This window comes from Eutrigla gurnardus, assembly GCF_963514095.1.
Source record: "Eutrigla gurnardus genome assembly, chromosome: 20".
Taxonomy (NCBI): Eukaryota; Metazoa; Chordata; class Actinopteri; order Perciformes; family Triglidae; genus Eutrigla; species Eutrigla gurnardus.
Genome location: NC_139931.1, coordinates 15824668 through 15840452, shown reverse-complemented (window position 1 = coordinate 15840452; position 15785 = coordinate 15824668). Strand labels below are relative to the sequence as shown.

At 40.9% G+C, this 15785-nt stretch overlaps 2 protein-coding genes across 6 annotated transcripts; both read right to left on the bottom strand.

Annotated features, from left to right (window-relative positions):
• Window positions 1-5300: 5300 nt before the first annotated feature.
• LOC311030818 (GTPase IMAP family member 9) lies at window positions 5301-8663 on the bottom strand. 5 transcript variants are annotated; one of them, XM_084036833.1, is made up of 4 exons: window positions 8493-8663; window positions 7702-7787; window positions 7489-7641; window positions 5301-6569 (listed from the first exon to the last, which is right to left on the bottom strand). In XM_084036833.1, the coding sequence occupies exons 1-4, from the start codon at window positions 8515-8517 to the stop codon at window positions 5718-5720; spliced, it is 1116 nt and encodes a 371-aa protein (XP_083892959.1). In that variant the 5' UTR covers window positions 8518-8663; the 3' UTR covers window positions 5301-5717. The 5 variants fall into 5 exon arrangements, with proteins under 5 accessions (XP_083892959.1, XP_083892958.1, XP_083892960.1 ...); XM_084036832.1 differs by having other exon boundaries at window positions 7489-7672; window positions 7709-7787; XM_084036834.1 differs by having other exon boundaries at window positions 7702-7784; window positions 8493-8662.
• A 968-nt stretch (window positions 8664-9631) lies between these two features.
• hmgxb4a (HMG box domain containing 4a) lies at window positions 9632-15727 on the bottom strand. Its single transcript, XM_084036818.1, has 13 exons — window positions 15665-15727; window positions 14903-15009; window positions 14542-14678; window positions 14305-14380; window positions 13627-14211; window positions 13284-13487; window positions 12935-13113; window positions 12677-12758; window positions 12521-12585; window positions 11861-11957; window positions 11605-11762; window positions 10467-10589; window positions 9632-10325 (listed from the first exon to the last, which is right to left on the bottom strand). Exons 2-13 carry the CDS (start codon window positions 14937-14939, stop codon window positions 10281-10283), a joined length of 1788 nt encoding a protein of 595 aa, XP_083892944.1. The 5' UTR covers window positions 14940-15009; window positions 15665-15727; the 3' UTR covers window positions 9632-10280.
• Window positions 15728-15785: the final 58 nt, after the last annotated feature.

Here is a 15785-nt window from a genome sequence, read left to right as displayed (position 1 = left end):
AAGTTATTATTGTGTTCAGAACAATCACCTGATTTACATTAGTTTGAATGTTCAAACGTTAAATGGTGAACGTCTGTGATTATGAAGAACCAGATCAGTAGGAAATACAAACTAATGTTGTTGTCGCTCTGAAGGCAAACAGCTTTCTAATGATAAAGTAAGATGTCTGTGTGAACCCACAGCGAGGGGAAACAGCCCTGTGCTGTTCAGGAAAAAATGTGTCATCTTGTTTATTTTCCATCGGTGTGCTGTCTTTTCCAGCCTATAGGGCAGGATGATAACAAAAAATATTGCGGCGTCCACCTCTCACATGCGGACTTGCCCTTCAATCCACCGGGGGGCCACAAGGCCCTTAGAACAACATTCTTGCTGTGAGGGAGACGAGCAGAAGTTACAGCCTGTGTGTTAATGATGGCTCACTGGTGATTCCCTCACATGTTTGTTCAGATTTTGGCTTTGCTTATACACACAGGCACAAATCAAACTCTCCATCCCCTTTCTCTCTCTCTCTCTCTCTCTCTCTCTCTCTCTGTCTCTCTCTCTGTCTCTCCCCCTCCCTCCGTCCCGGTGATGTCTCATCTTCCAGCACTGACGTTGGCCAAAACTCCGACGCAGAACTGGCCTCCGTCTCTGCTATTTTAGATACTTTTGTGTCCCATATCTTCCTTGAAGAAATAAATTCCCCTCCAAAAAAAAAAGAAGAAAATTCTCATTAACTGTTCTCCATAATGCCAACTCCTATCATTGCGCTCTCGGTCTCATCCACTGTATCCACTAAGACTGAATAATATTTGGACAGGTGTTGGTTCATACACATTAACTTCAAGGGGTCTAGTGTGCTATTTCACTGCTGTTTCATAAAGAGGAGAAGAAGAAAAAAGAGAGCTGCGTATCCTGGCTGCTGGATCCTTAAACTGGTGCTGTATACTGTAGTCTATACTGTATGTGTAATCCCTAACAATAAAAAACTGTTTAGCACCAATTTTCCTTTACTTTTAAAACCTTCTCTTTTTTTCCTGTTTCAGACAACTGTGGAGGCCACATCTGGAAGACAGATGTAGGCCTAGTCCCAAAGCTTGTTCTCTGCCTTTGACTCTCACTCTTTCTCTCTCTCTCCCCCTCGCATTCGCTGCTTCTCACTCACTCACTCTCTCTTTCTCGCGTCTTTCCCTCCCTCCCCTGTCCTTTTGGGAAACATGAGAGCTGCGCTAATTCTCTCTCTCTCTCTCCCTCTCTCTCTAACTCTCTCTCCCTCCCACCCCGGCCGGACCACCCACATTCGGAAACGCCTAGCTGTTCCTAAGGCAGCGCCGCCGGCAGTTTAGAGAGACAGTGGGAGCGCAAACAAGAGAGGGAGAGAGAGAGAGATGTAAGGATGGGTTATGACTGACGGTTTTAGCAGAGTATCAATTACATCAATGTCAAAGCCATAACCTGCCATTGTGTGAGGAGGAGAGAGAGTCTGGGAGAGACGGCTGCTTTAGTGCTCAGCTGACTTCATGCAGCATGAATTCTGGCCCCTTGTTAACTATATCCCCTCACTTCATACTGTCGCATATTTGATGCAGAAAAATGCATCTTAGGAAAACAAATGTAAAGTGTCGTCATGCTCAAAAGTTTGGAAAAAGCTTCATGGAAATTCTCCATAACTTGATCAAACTTTGTAAAAAAAAATGAAGGACTTTGGTCAAAGATCACAGAGACATAACAAGCAAAATATAGTTTAAACCGCAGCTTTTATTTGCTTGGTAATCGGTAAATCTGAGCATCTCACGGTTCACCTCAAACATCTCCAATATGAAGGCCAATGTCACCACCATGTGGATGTTTCTTATTATTGCCTCTTTACAAACTTGCTTTAACCATCTGTACTTGAAAAACATGTTATTCATTAATACATAATTTAGCATATCTAACTCATAAAGCCACATTCTGAGCTGTGCAGTAATGGTTGGTGTATAGATGTTTGTTTTAGTTCAAGCTGCACTGATCAATATTTTATATGAACAATGGATAAAATCAGTATTTGTATGTGAAAGAAATTGCCCATAATAATGAGCAATGTTGAAGCTCCACTTTGACCATACATAAAGTGCCTTAAACTTGCATTCTGTCTGCTGGCCATTAGGGGGCGAGCGACTCTTCTAGTTGCAAAAAGAAGTCTGATTGCATAGAAGTCTATGATAAAATGATTCTACTTATCACTTATCACAGATTTATTCCTCAACATTGTAAACATGAGTTTATGGTCTCAATCTCAATCAAAGTTGACCTTGAATTATGAAGCTTATTTTATTATCAGCTTCAGACCAGAATCCCAATGGATCCTGATCCAGTAAGGTTGCTGCTCGGGGTGCCGCAATATCAACCGTCTCCATCTGTCTCTCTCACCCAGCAGCACAGCAAATCTTTTCTCTCTCTCAAATACCACATTGACTTCAAGATTCTGCTCCTCAGTTTCAAGGCTCTCCAGAACATTGCACCTCCTTACCTCCTCCATGCTGCCCACCGACCCTACTCTCCACTCTGCTCCTCACCACATCTCCTGCCTGGTTGTCCTCCATGGGGTCAAGAGTTTTCAGCCATAAAGCCTTACACTGACTTTCTCCCCGTTTTAAAATCCCACCTAATAACCTTACAATATTAACGTTTTAATATGTACCTGTTCTTCCATTAGTCTGTTGTTGTTTTTTGCTTTGCAATTTTGTTTGGTCTGTTTTAACTGTTGTGTATCTGTTTTTATTCTTTTATTTGTAAACGTCAGATGTCCTTGAGTGTCTAGAAAGGCAGCCATAAATAAAATGTATTATTATTATGTCAAAATTTCAAACAAAAAATCTGTTGACATGAAATGATTGAATGTTTTAAAGAATTATTAAAAAGTCATAAAAATCGATCGAATCGCATGTCAAACAAAGTCTGTTATGTCCAAAGCAAAATGCCATGGTCAAATTCTTTGAGGAAAAAGTCAAACAGACGAAAAAAGTCATAGTACTGTATGTTGAAAGAACTCATGCAATAGTACGTCGAAAAAATGGCATAAAAGTCATGATATACTATGTTGAAAAATGTAATGAAAATGTAATTTGTATAGCATGTGAACATTTCTTAAAGGAGACATATGTATGTTGAAAGAATTTATGATTGAAGGCATAGCATAGTGTGTTAAACAAGAAAATTCATAGAATAATGTTAAAAAATTACTAAAAAGTCATAAAAAGCCATCATATCATGTTATACAGTTTATAATGTCTAGAACAGTAACAAAAAGCCATAGTCCATTTTTTTCGGGAAAAAAAAGTCATACTATAGCATGTCGAAATTTCACAAAAAAAGACAGTCAGGAAAATTAATAGAATAATGTAAAAAATTAATAAAAAGTAAAAAAAAGCCATCATATCATGTTATACAGTATATTATGTCCAATACAGTCATAAAAAGCCATCGTCCAATTTCCCCCCCAAAAAATTTCACACAAAAGTCAGTCGAGAAAATTCATAGAATAATGTAAAAAATTACTTAAATGTCATAAAAAGCCATGGTATCGTAACTCAAACTAAGTCTGAGCATATTATGTCCAATGCAGTCATAAAAAGCCATAGTCAAATTTTTTCTGAAAGAAAGTCATACTATATAGCATGTCGAAAATTCACAAAAAAGTCAGTCGAGAAAATTCATAGAATAATGTAAAAAATTACTTAAATGTCATAAAAAGCCATGGTATTGTAACTCAAACTAAGTCTGAGCATATTATGTCCAATGCAGTCATAAAAAGCCATAGTCCAATTTTTTCAACAAAAAAAAAGTCATACTATAGCATGTTGAAAATTTACAAAACTGTCAGTCGAGAAACTTCAAATAATAATGTAAAGATTACTTAAAAGTCATAAAAAGCCATCATATCACATGTGATACAGTATGCTATGTCCAAAACAGTCATAAAAAGCCATAGTCACTTTTTTGGGGAAAAAAAGTCATACTATAGCATGTTGAAAATTCACAAAAAAGTCAGTCGAGAAAATTCATAGAATAATGTAAAAAATTACTAAAATGTCATAAAAAGCCATGGTATCGTCACTCAAACTAAGTCTGAGCATATTATGTCCAATGCAGTCATAAAAAGCCATAGTCCAATTTTTTCAACAAAAAAAAAGTCATACTATAGCATGTTGAAAATTTACAAAACTGTCAGTCGAGAGACTTCAAATAATAATGTAAAGATTACTTAAAAGTCATAAAAAGCCATCATATCACATGTTATACAGTATATTATGTCCAAAACAGTCATAAAAAGCCATAGTCACATTTTTTGAGAAAAAAAGTCATACTGTAGCATGTCGAAATCTCACAAAAAAAAGTCAGTCGACAAAATTCATAGAATAATGTAAAAAATTACTAAAATGTCATTAAAAGCCATTGTATCATAAGTCAAACTGAGTCTGAGCGCATTATGTCCAATACAGTCATAAAAAGCCATAGTTCAACAAAAAAAGTCATACTATAGCATGTCGAAATCTCACAAAAAAAAGTAAGTCGACAAAATTCATAGAATAATGTAAAATTCTATTTGTATGTAGAAAAAAGTTAAAATATATTATGTTGCAAAAAGTCATAATGTAGTATGTCGAAATAAAGTCACAGCATACTATGTAAAAAAAAGTTGCTGCCGCTACCTGCTGCTGTGGAGCATTTAGCGGCTAAAAAGCCAGATATTTCCCTCAGGAGTTGGTAGAGATCAAAACCGGAGCTGAAAGGTGAGTGAATATTAGACTCATGTTGTCAAACCGGCTCAAAACACACCTCCAAATGAATGCTAATGTTGTTGAAGGACGTTTAAATAGGCACTCAAGTACTGTGCCTAAGTTCTTTACTTTCCATTTCATGCTACTTTATACTCTTACTCCATTACTGCACTTTTGTAAGCTACTATTCTACTTTTTACACTATAATGTTCATTTTACAACATCAGTCACTCGTTATTTTTCAGATTATTCATGCAAAATATAAATCAACTAATACATTACAATGTATTATAATGCATTAAGCTTCCTAGTAGTATATTAGGTAGTTGCCGACCTTAAGCAGCTGCAACATTATGTAGGCATTAATGCATCACCAATCCAGTGATATAACATATGTACATTTCCTGAAATGGGAAATTCTGTACAGTGATTATAGTATGTTGTTTGTTTGCTTTACCAAAGTAGAAGATCAGAGTACTACTCGTGTTCACAGCTCGTCTCTGCCGCCCCCTGGTGGCAAACACCTGTGAATTGCAAGATGAACGACATCTGCAGACAGTAGTGGAAGACAACTTTATTAATCATTTACATTCATAAATTCAGTCACCCGGTAACTTAAGTCATCAAGATTAACAACTAAGCTAGCCAAAATGACAGAGCAAGATGTGGAAGATATACACCAGCCAAAGGGATTTCTGTTACTTGGCAACCCAAAGAGTGTTATTATACATGGGTTATTACTGAGCTGTGAAGCATAATCTACACCTAATAAATGCATGAGCTAATACAGGGTGATGTAGTATAGTGGTACACCTTCTGAAATAGAAAGTATAGTTACTAGTGCTCAAGCATAAATACTATTATAAAGGCGTTAACTGCTTCACCAATAGCTCGGTAATACAATGGTGTTGTGAACACAGTGAGGTGACTTTAAAGTGCAACCTAATACATAACACATTGATATGAGATTACCTCTCATTTAGTTTTCTGTGTTCTTCTTCTCCCCACCTCAGTAGCCACTGATCGTACAGTCGCACCCATCATACGTCCAAACGGCCCGCCCACAAACAGGCCGACCAGCGATCCCAGCAGGGCCTCACTTCCCACCAGTTTGGGCAGCCACGTCATCCAGCCTGTCAGCCTCTCCCACAAGCCCCACAGAAAATAGGGAGCATGGGAGGAAGGTGAGACACCGGCAGAGGGGAAAATACTATCGACATCCACATCCAAGTCACCGACGCTCCTCTCTGCCTCGCCCCGGACTTCCTCCATTTCTTCTTCCGTGATGTTTTCCTCCGAGTCTGTGGGAGACACCCGGTCCTCTCCTCTCCCCTCTCTTACGATCTGTACCTGCCTCTCTCTCACTCTCCCCTCGGCCTCCTGGTACAGAGGGCAGCTGAAGTGTTGCCCACCGCTCTCTCTCACTGCATGCTCCACCTTCTCCAGCAGCTCCTCCACAGCCCTGCCCTCCTCCGGGTCTCCACTGCGGGTCTCCAGGGTGTGGTAGCGCTCGCCACATCTCTCCACCAGCGCCCGGAGGTCCTTGCGCCACATGACGAGGTATTCCTCCAGCTGCTCGTCCTCCTCCAGCTCCTCGGTGTGGGTGAAGAGCACGATGGTGTTTGCGCTGACCGCACGGGGGCCGAACAGCTCCGTCAGCACATCCAGCGCCTTGGCCTCTTCATCGGACGGCTGGTTCACGGGGACGCACAGCAGGAAGACGTGTGGTCCAGGGCTGGATAAGGCGATGAAGGAGGATATGTGTCTCCTCCTTTCCTCTGGGTCGCAGCCTGAGCCAAACCAGGCTGGACTGGAGACGACCACCACCTACCGAGAGGAGGCAGAAGCATGAAGTCAAGGTGGAATAGTGTGCTCACTTGTGTGTGCTTTTAAAGTGTATTATGCTACAAATGAATATGTTATGCTAAAGAAATGTGTGTCATATATAAGACTGGAAGACGGTGCAGCAGGAGAGTGAATATTTGCATGTTACATTTAGTTTAGAAACTAAAAGGCGTCTTTTAGGTAAGTAATCATAAATCTTCCTGGATGATTAAACAATACATACGTTTAAAAAATGGGTGTGAGTCTGTTTTTTTAAATTCCATGATACTTCCTGTGTTTTATAAATCAGGCTCTATTTTGTACTTCTCTACCATGATAGCGAACTAGACAGGTTTTACAAGTAACTCACAATATTCACAATTATCCCGATAAAGAAGATTCACCACAATCAACTTATTGTATCCTCTCATCCCTTAACAGCTGAGAGGACGCGGCAGCAACCTGTCAATCACAAGGTAGCCCCGCCCTAAATCATACCCTGCTCTATGGTCTATTTGACTCTAAATGGACCATAATTTACTAAATTAACATCATTTAGACTTAAAACTAGAGATTCAGACCATAAACTCATGTTTACAATATCAACTGACATAATAAATTAAGTGAGAAGTAGAGCCATCTTCTCATAGACTTAGTTTTACAACCAGGAGTCGCCCCCTGATGGCCAGCAGAGAGAATGCAAGTTTAAGGCTCTTCAGGTTTTGCTTCATGTTTCAGAACCTGAGGTTCAACTGGATATGATTTTGCATACAAATGCACATACATCTATTAAAACATTAAAAATACAAGGCAGTAAGATTCAAAAGAGATTCAAACTTATGTGTCACTATGATGACGTGTCTAAACTTTGCAGTGATAATTTACTCTATCGATGCAGTGTGATGTGCTGGTTCACGCCTACCTGTCTACCTGCAGCCTCTCCTCTGTGTTTGCTGCACTCCTGGACTTTGGCAGCCTGCGGGTCCTGTTGAGGGTCCTGTTGCGGGTCCTGTTGCGGGTCCTGTTGAGGGTCCTGTTGCGGGTCCTGTTGCGGGTCCTGTTGAGGGTCCTGTTGCGGGTCCTGTTGAGGGTCCTGTTGAGGGTCCTGTTGCGGGTCCTGTTGCGGGTCCTGTTGAGGGTCCCCCAGGCCCAGGATGGTGCCGACTGCTGATCCCTTTCCTGCCCCCGTCCGGCCCAGCACCACCAGCCTCAGCTCTGCTGCTTAGCAGGACACAACAAAACCATGGTTTTAATAGTATAACCTACTGCATGTTGTTTATATACAGAGGTGGGATGAAGTGTTGTACAAATATTAAGTAGAACTTTCAGGTATCTGTACTTTACGTCAGTATTTACTTTTTTATTTTAATACATTTTAAAACAAACATCTGTTCTTCTCCACGCCTCATATTTTCAAACCTGATACTGATACAATATTCAGTTAGCCTTGCAAAAAAAAAAAAACAGTAGCAATGTACTGAATAGGGGATACTTTGAGTATATTTAAGAGCCTGTACTTTTTCACTTTTACTTAAGTAGAGAAGTTACATTTGTACTTCTACTTGAGTAGAGAATGTCTGTACTTCTGACACCTCTGCTTCAACACAAGAGTGTGTGTTTACGACACTATGGGGCGATACGGAAATAAGACGTCACGATAATCCCATCAGAAAGAATACACGCAATTGTTGTGTCATCCTCCTTAAAGTGTTAGTCTATCTGTGTTTTGTGTACTAAACTGGTTTTAATGCTGTGTCATGAACAGCCAGTGCGCTTATCATGATGGGACAGCGCCCTACGCAGCTGCCGTCTCCCTCCTTCTCTCTTCCCGTCTAAACTCGCACAAATACCGTGAACACGTGACCATGACCGGCTCCAATATGGCCCGCGGCTCTTTGATGCGCTCGGAAACAATTGTCGGCCTACCTGACTGTGCTGCAGCTGTTGTCATGTCTGCGTTCCTTCACTGCCGTATTTAGTGTTGAATCGGGGGAGCTCGTACTTCCTGGTTCCTGTCTGATACCGGACTGGGCTCGACTCACTCCAGCGGGGCTGAACACAGCTGCATCTGTCGTGGTGGCTCAAAGCGGGGCCCGAGGACCGGGCGGCGTCCGGATCAGCCCACAAGTTGGAAAAGTATCATCAGAAGACTGAGTCATAGTATCATAAGTGCAGCAAGGTTTTGTGGTTTGTTGACTTAGTGAATTATGTCATTACTTCCATGGGTTGATACAGATAGTCAAGCATATTATTTAAGTCGAGCTGAAATGGAAAAAATGCCTTTTTAACCCTTTTAAATCACATCCCCAGCCATATTGTTTACTTAACAACACATGCCAACAAGAAAAATGTTTTATATGAAACTCAAATATCTTCCTGTAAAAACAAAATATGACAGTTTACTTACATCCGCTAGTACCAAGCAATAATATGACATCCATCAAACTATCTGCAGCTTCCCAACGTTTCACTCTGAAATACGTCACCATACAGAAGATACTCATGAAATGCTGTTTCAGCTCGACTTTAAGGGCCCAACCTCATCTATTATCTAACTAAAGGAATCTCTCTTTTCTTTGCACATCTAGAGAACCACTCATATGAGTGCCTTGTCAAATGATGTGCAATTTGGACGTGCAACGCATTCAATAGTAATAAACTTTAATTAATGAACAGCGATCTGTTGCAGCAGGAAAGGCACTTCGGGGCTCAGCGAACTTGAACGACTGCATTTCACTTTTGCTGCTGGATGCTGTATTTACTAATGTCGTGAGCAAACATTTGTTCACTTCCCTGCAGCCGGGAGTGTTTGAGATGTGCAGCCATTTTTCCGCCGAGAGCTTTGGTTGCCATGATGTGGAATGTCTATGGTAGTAGGAATGGCGGTACTTGCTCTGGATGAAGGGGAGGCTGAAGCTCATAGGGAGAGAGGACTTACCCGCCAGTCAACGTGGGTCCATGAGATTTTGTGAGCAAGGAAACATCTCGGCGAGTACGATGGTTTGGTTCAAGAGCTGAAATGGTGCAGCGCGTAAAATAAAACAAAAAACGAGAAGCTGAGTTTGGAAACAGTTTTAATGTTAACCATCCCCTAACACAATCTGACAGTGATTTGAACAGCTCCCTATTAAAACAATGTTGCATCTAAAGATGTCATTCTACCACTTTTCTACAGACCAGTCCAAATCTAAACACTGTATGCACAGTAAAATATCAAATGTATAAAACAGCAAGGCATGACAGCACTTATTTACAAGGTAAAAGAAAAACTAAGCGGCTGTCAAATATATTATGTCGATAATGACCAAATGACTTGCATGTTTCCGTACATCTCAGTAAAAAATCAAGTATGTAGACACGTACAGAAAACTCAACAATCAAACCCACTTAAAAGGCGAGACAAATGGACACATACGAGCGCACGCTCATTCATACCACAGCACACTGTACAACAATAAAGCTACGCTGACATGCCAAGAAAGATCACCGTGTTCAGTAAAATGTTTCATTTAAAAATATAACAATTACAAAATTAGGAGACCAAGGTTTTTTAAAAAAATACACTTTAAAAACATGTTGACGCTAGAAATATCCAAGTTTTCAGATGCCAAACAAGTGGCTTAAATTAAAGTCCAAGGGTCACTCCTGTTAAGGACCGCTCCGGGCAAATATGTTGACCTCTGGTGCCAAATCACTCCACTTATCAACATTTACCTACAGCCCAGGCATGATGTAGGCGATATTGTCCAACGTATTCGACTGGCGGAAAAAGAGGTAGAGCTTGGTTAGAAAATGCAATAAATACGCACATAAATTGCTGTGAGAGTGTATAACACCAGAATGTGTATAAATCTGCAGTCCGGCTGAAAACACAAACATTTATAAATGTTAATACTTTACCAGGATGTTTCGAGGACATCCGTTTAACTGTGGTATCTGTGCTGTGAGACAGGTCAGCGGTCCCAGCGCACACAAGATGGAGTCCAGAAGTACCGACAGACTCCCAGAGACCGCCACCATCCCCTAACACAAAGAAACATCGGCATGACTCAATTATTCCACTGATGAGTAATGAAACATCTCCAGGGGTGAAAGGAGCCCGGTCCAGTACTTGTGCTGCGTTCATGCATTTTCAGAATAATCAGAAAAATGTGTTCCTGACTGGGAAAACTCACATGAACACCCGCTCAAGTTGGAACAACAACTTGTTTATGTTTATGCGATAAAATACAACAAATCTTCTTTGTAGCGTCCATGTTTTTTCCACATTACAACTGGAAGCTTACATATGCACCAAAGTCAGAAGAACAACATCCTAACAAAGGAAATCCAATCAGAGGAGCATGCAATACCATTGTTTAAGCTATGAGAGTGCCTTTTTAGGTTTCTAATGAATTGCTTCTAAATTTAAAACAAAACAAATAGTTATGATTTAGAAAGTTTTGTCAACATTTACAAATTATTCTACACACACCATTTAAATGCGTCTTTTGCGTGATGTTAGGTTTTAATTTCTTATTCCACCAAATTGGTTGGGAAATTGATCCAGTGCATACTAATGTGATATTTTGTTTAGCAATATTGCATCAATACATGGACGCCAAGTACTAATCTTATATTATATAATCCAATAATATTGCAAATATAAAATTTACCCTTTTGGTAACAAAGGTCTTTTCAGTTTTTTCTGGTCATGGGTAAAGAAAGTGGGAACATATCGTAATATGTTTAAAAATTGTATCGTGGCTTAATGATCATGATAATATCATAATGGTGTTAAAAATGTAATGCATGTGTTGGGGAAGCATGAAGCTGGGGGTGGGAGGAGAACAATATAAAGCGGTAAAGCTTGAGGTAGTACTCCTGGCAAGAACTCCATCTTCACCTCTAAACATCTCCATATTACAGTTCAAATAAAAAAAACCTGATATTGATATTTATTGATATACAAATAATCCTACCGTCTTTGTTGTATAGAAGTTATCGGTTAATTCCACTGCAAACTAGCCTTCAAATGTGTATATGTGTGGAAACGTACCTCGGTTTCCTGTAACCGATGCCCAATCAGGGACAGGGACTCTCCCAGTAGCTGCAGGTGAGCCGCTGCGTCGATGGGATCAACATCTGGGACTCGTGCCGGGGATAGTGACATGGTGACAGGTGCTCTGTTCGGCGACACTATCGCCGTTCCTACAGCTTTCATGACCAAACACAATTTAAAGGAAGCATTTGTGAGAAGTGACAGTGAGAGGACAAAGCGTTGAGAAATGATAAAACTTCCTCGTCAAAGATACCTTTGGTTTTGTTCTCAGTGACAGTCTTGTGTTTCACCGTGGTGGCCTCCGCCTTGTTCAGTTTGTGCTGCAGATACTGAGCTTTCTGCTTCCAAACCTGCACAGAAAAAATACAGAGAACATGGAACATTTAGGGTGCTTTCACACCTTACCAGTTTGATTCAGTTCAAATAAACTCAAGTCCATTTTGGCCAGTTAGTGCGTACAAAGGGGGCTTTTTTACAGTCCTGTCTACCATTATTCATCACAACATGCAGTCGATTTGGAGTCTAATTACACTAATAATGCTTACAATCAGTTACTAGTCAAATTACATAAATATACACATCAGAAGCATTAAATTGCTGCATAAACTTCTGTCAGCAGCCGCAATTTGATTTCCCCACACGGGTCCTGATGTTAACAGGGTGACATTCTGCAAAACTGTCCAATAATCCAGTTACCCGTCAGTCTGTATATCTTCATGTTTGCTCCTCTGAGTCGCTGGTAAAGTCAGTGTGAACAGGAACTGGACAAGAACTAAAGTGCAACATGGTTCCATAATGTTCCCTACAAGCAAACACAACTACAGCACCTATAGGCCCCCGTCTGAACTACAACCTTTACAGTGATACTCAAAAGCTTTTCCAATATCAATGACAAATCAGGACAAAATCTTACCAGTTTGTCTTTCTCTGGCATCGCCTTCCACACCTCTGCCAACTTTTTGCTTAGCTCACCAAAGACTGCAGATGAGACATACAAACATATTGTTTAAAATGTGTATTTTAGTGATATGTCAGTCAGTGTCACACGGTATGTCGTATTATTACCCACCTAGTCCTGGATGTTCTGCATTTATGTTGACCCTGTACTCCTTACAAAACACCTGATACGCTGTTGTGTACTTCTTCTTCGGCTGAGAGGACAAAGAAATTAATTCAAATTTAACAATTCATCATATTCGTGTGTTAGTTTGCGGGGGAAAAGGCTGCTGTTAGCATAGTCACTGATGCAAAATGATGCTGACATATTGGTCCTATGTGGCATTCAAAGCTATAAACACAATAAGAAACATCACAATCAGTATCTTACCTTGTCTTTATCCTTCTCATGCTTGTCTCGATCTTTCTCCTCTTTCTTCTTCTTCTTCTCTGTCACTCCATCGTTGCCTTGGTGGTGGTGTGGAGGGACGGGCGTGCCCATGGCATACATTGGACCGACAGCGCTGTGAGTGACGGTGGGATGGGAATGGCTGTGGGCCCTTGATGAGTCTGAACAATGTCGTACAGACACATAGCAATGGTAATGAAAAGTATTGCCGTCAGTTGTCTTGCAATCTTTTCTCACAGACATCACCAAAAAAAAAATGTGTGTACATAAACAAACAATGCAGCAAAAGAACAACAATTGGTTGCACATATTTGACAACTAATAAACTCACCTCCAAATCCTTTGCTGTGCTTCCTGTCCTTTCCACTTTTATCCTTATCTCTGTCTTTCTCTTTGTCCTTCTTCTTCTTGCTTTTTTTGCTCTTCTTCTTCTTTTTTGACAGGTGTGTGTATGAATCATCTATAACCAGTTCACCAGCCTCCAATTCACCCCCAGATGAAGAGCTATCATCTCCAATGCCACCTCCATAATGACCTGTATAACAGCAATGGTGTACGTTATACTACCAGTAAATACAAGTATAAAATAAAGACACATGAACAAGTCCACACCAGACATGTTATCTTTGCAGCCCAGAGAAGCATAAGTCCAACATAAATTAGCCTTATCTTACCTTCCACCTCCACCTCTTTCCCAACTACAGGTAGTGGATCTCGATTCTGCTGTTGTTTTTTCTTGGCCGGCTTTGAGTGCTGCATCCTATCTCTATCCTTCTCCTTCTTTCCACCTCCTTTGGATGAGTGGGGTGTGAATGGAAAGCTCTCTCCTTCTTCTTTCTCCGGAGACATGATGAGCTTCATTTTCAACCCATCAGCCTCACGTAACGTCAAGGGTTCCTCTTTGGGAGCTCCACCGTGGAATAGAGACGACTTTGAGGAAGAGTGCTTTTTGGAGGAGGATGATGATGATGAAGACATGGGACGGGAGTGAGAGAGGGAGTGGCTCCCTTTGCTTCCACCGCCACTGCCGCTCTCACGTTTGCGGTCCTTGGAGGAGTGCGAGGAGAAGGGTGGGTAGGAGGGCTTCTTGTGCAAGTGGGGGCTGGGATCCGAACCTGTGGCCAGTGGAGAGGTGATAGCCTGCAGGAGGCCCATCGCTGTATCTGTCGTGTTGGAGGATGAGGGGGACGAGAGCGGAGGGGACCGGTCTGCAGACTTGTGCTTTTTCTTGTGGGGAGGTGGACCAGAACCATCGTGGTCTGAAACAGGAAATAAATGAAAATAAAAGTAAATACAGTTGTAGAGTATTTTTTGTGAAATTAAAAGGTTATTACAATATATTAACCTCTCACCCCTGTAATAGTAGTCATCGCTATGTTTCTTCTTTTTCTTGTGCGAGTCCCCTCCAAGCATGAACAGTTCTGAATCCTGATATGGGATGACACATTTTGCTTTCCATTCACCAATTCATAAACAAAATATTAAAATATGCTAGAAGACCATAACTAGAGGCATTTCTTAAATGCATTCTGTGATCTATATATATATATATATATACAAGTTTAAGTTAATGTGGACAGATAACTTACCTTGGGTCTTTTCTTGGAAGACTTCCGGACCTGAGCAGCGATCTCCTCTTCCTCCCTTAACAGATCCTTGTACGACCTCCTCTTCTCTCTTTGGCTACGACCAGCTACAAGGCCTCTGTCTCCTTCCATCCCCACATCTAGAATAAACAAAATTACTATTATAAGCCTTAACTTATGAGTTAAGATTTCATCAAATTAAGAATATTTATCACAGCTTCCATGAAGGGGCTCGCTACATCTACATCTCTTAAAATGTTCCCCGTTCCTTGTTTCATTTATCAAAGTGTGTGTCTGAATGCAAAGAAATGCATATGTAAAGTGGGAACAAAGTAAAAGTACATGAAGAGTATGCAAACATTACCCATTCCTCCTTTATTCTTGATCTCTTCAAAAGCCATGGCTGCTCCTTTGACGTTTATTTGTCACAGTATGTCACTGACTACATAAGGCAGGAATCAGGATATTGACCTGTAACCACAAAGAGAGAAAACAAGAAAATGCGAGTTAATGTATTAACATATATTCTGGACAACAACGAATCAGAGCCGTACATTACACAATAATGAAGTGGAACGTTCCATCAACAAAAGGTAAATAATACTTAAATAAGTACTGGGTTGCGACAACTATCCTGCTAAGTCCTACATTGAGCTGCCCATTCAACACTGGAGCTAACCTGGACATAACGCTACTCAAAAGTGGGGAACTGCTCAATGTATGGCTGCTTCTTGAGGGGGTAAAAGCAAGTTACGCTATATTCCAATACTACTGTGGTCTGTCACCTGCAAAAGAGTACAAAAATGATAGCTAAATAAACTCCCGCCTACTTTCATAAAGATACACAAACACACCCCCTCTCCATTCACTTTGACTCGTTAGCTTCCCAACATTTCCAGACCTCGAATTCGTCCCGCTGAGTGTCCCCTCAGTTTGCCGGTGACAGCGACTGAGGAAAACCCGAGGCTTACACCCACAGCTAGGCCGCGGTCGACTCGAGTGCATAAAATAACGTGGCAAACATGCATTCAACTCTGCTCGTGACTTCATCTCCTCTAGGTGATAGAATGTGTTGTTTATACACACCAGGAAGACAAGAAATGATGTGTTTATTAAATTTTACTACCTCTACGGATCTCCAATTTACGCGGGTCCGGTCGCCATTTTTTATTATCGGCAAAGCAACAATACGTGTCAACGTAGGGGAGGGGCTTTGGTAACACAGCCAATCAGCGCAAGGGAAAAGT

Bases quoted from the DNA above. Each gene is read 5' to 3' on its own strand.
- LOC311030818 (XM_084036830.1), bottom strand. From the start codon at position 8,517: ATGACAACAGCTGCAGCACAGTCAG. The intron at 7,788-8,492 runs GTAGGCCGACAA...TGTCCTGCTAAG, and splicing joins AACAGCTGCAGCACAGTCAG to CAGCAGAGCTGAGGCTGGTG. The intron at 6,570-7,488 runs GTAGGCGTGAAC...TCCTCTCGGTAG, and splicing joins GAGAGGCTGCAGGTAGACAG to GTGGTGGTCGTCTCCAGTCC.
- hmgxb4a (XM_084036818.1), bottom strand. From the start codon at position 14,939: ATGGCTTTTGAAGAGATCAAGAATAAAGGAGGAATGG. The intron at 14,381-14,541 runs GTAAGTTATCTG...ATCCCATATCAG, and splicing joins CTTCCAAGAAAAGACCCAAG to GATTCAGAACTGTTCATGCT. The intron at 12,759-12,934 runs GTAAGATACTGA...TTGTCCTCTCAG, and splicing joins ATGAGAAGGATAAAGACAAG to CCGAAGAAGAAGTACACAAC.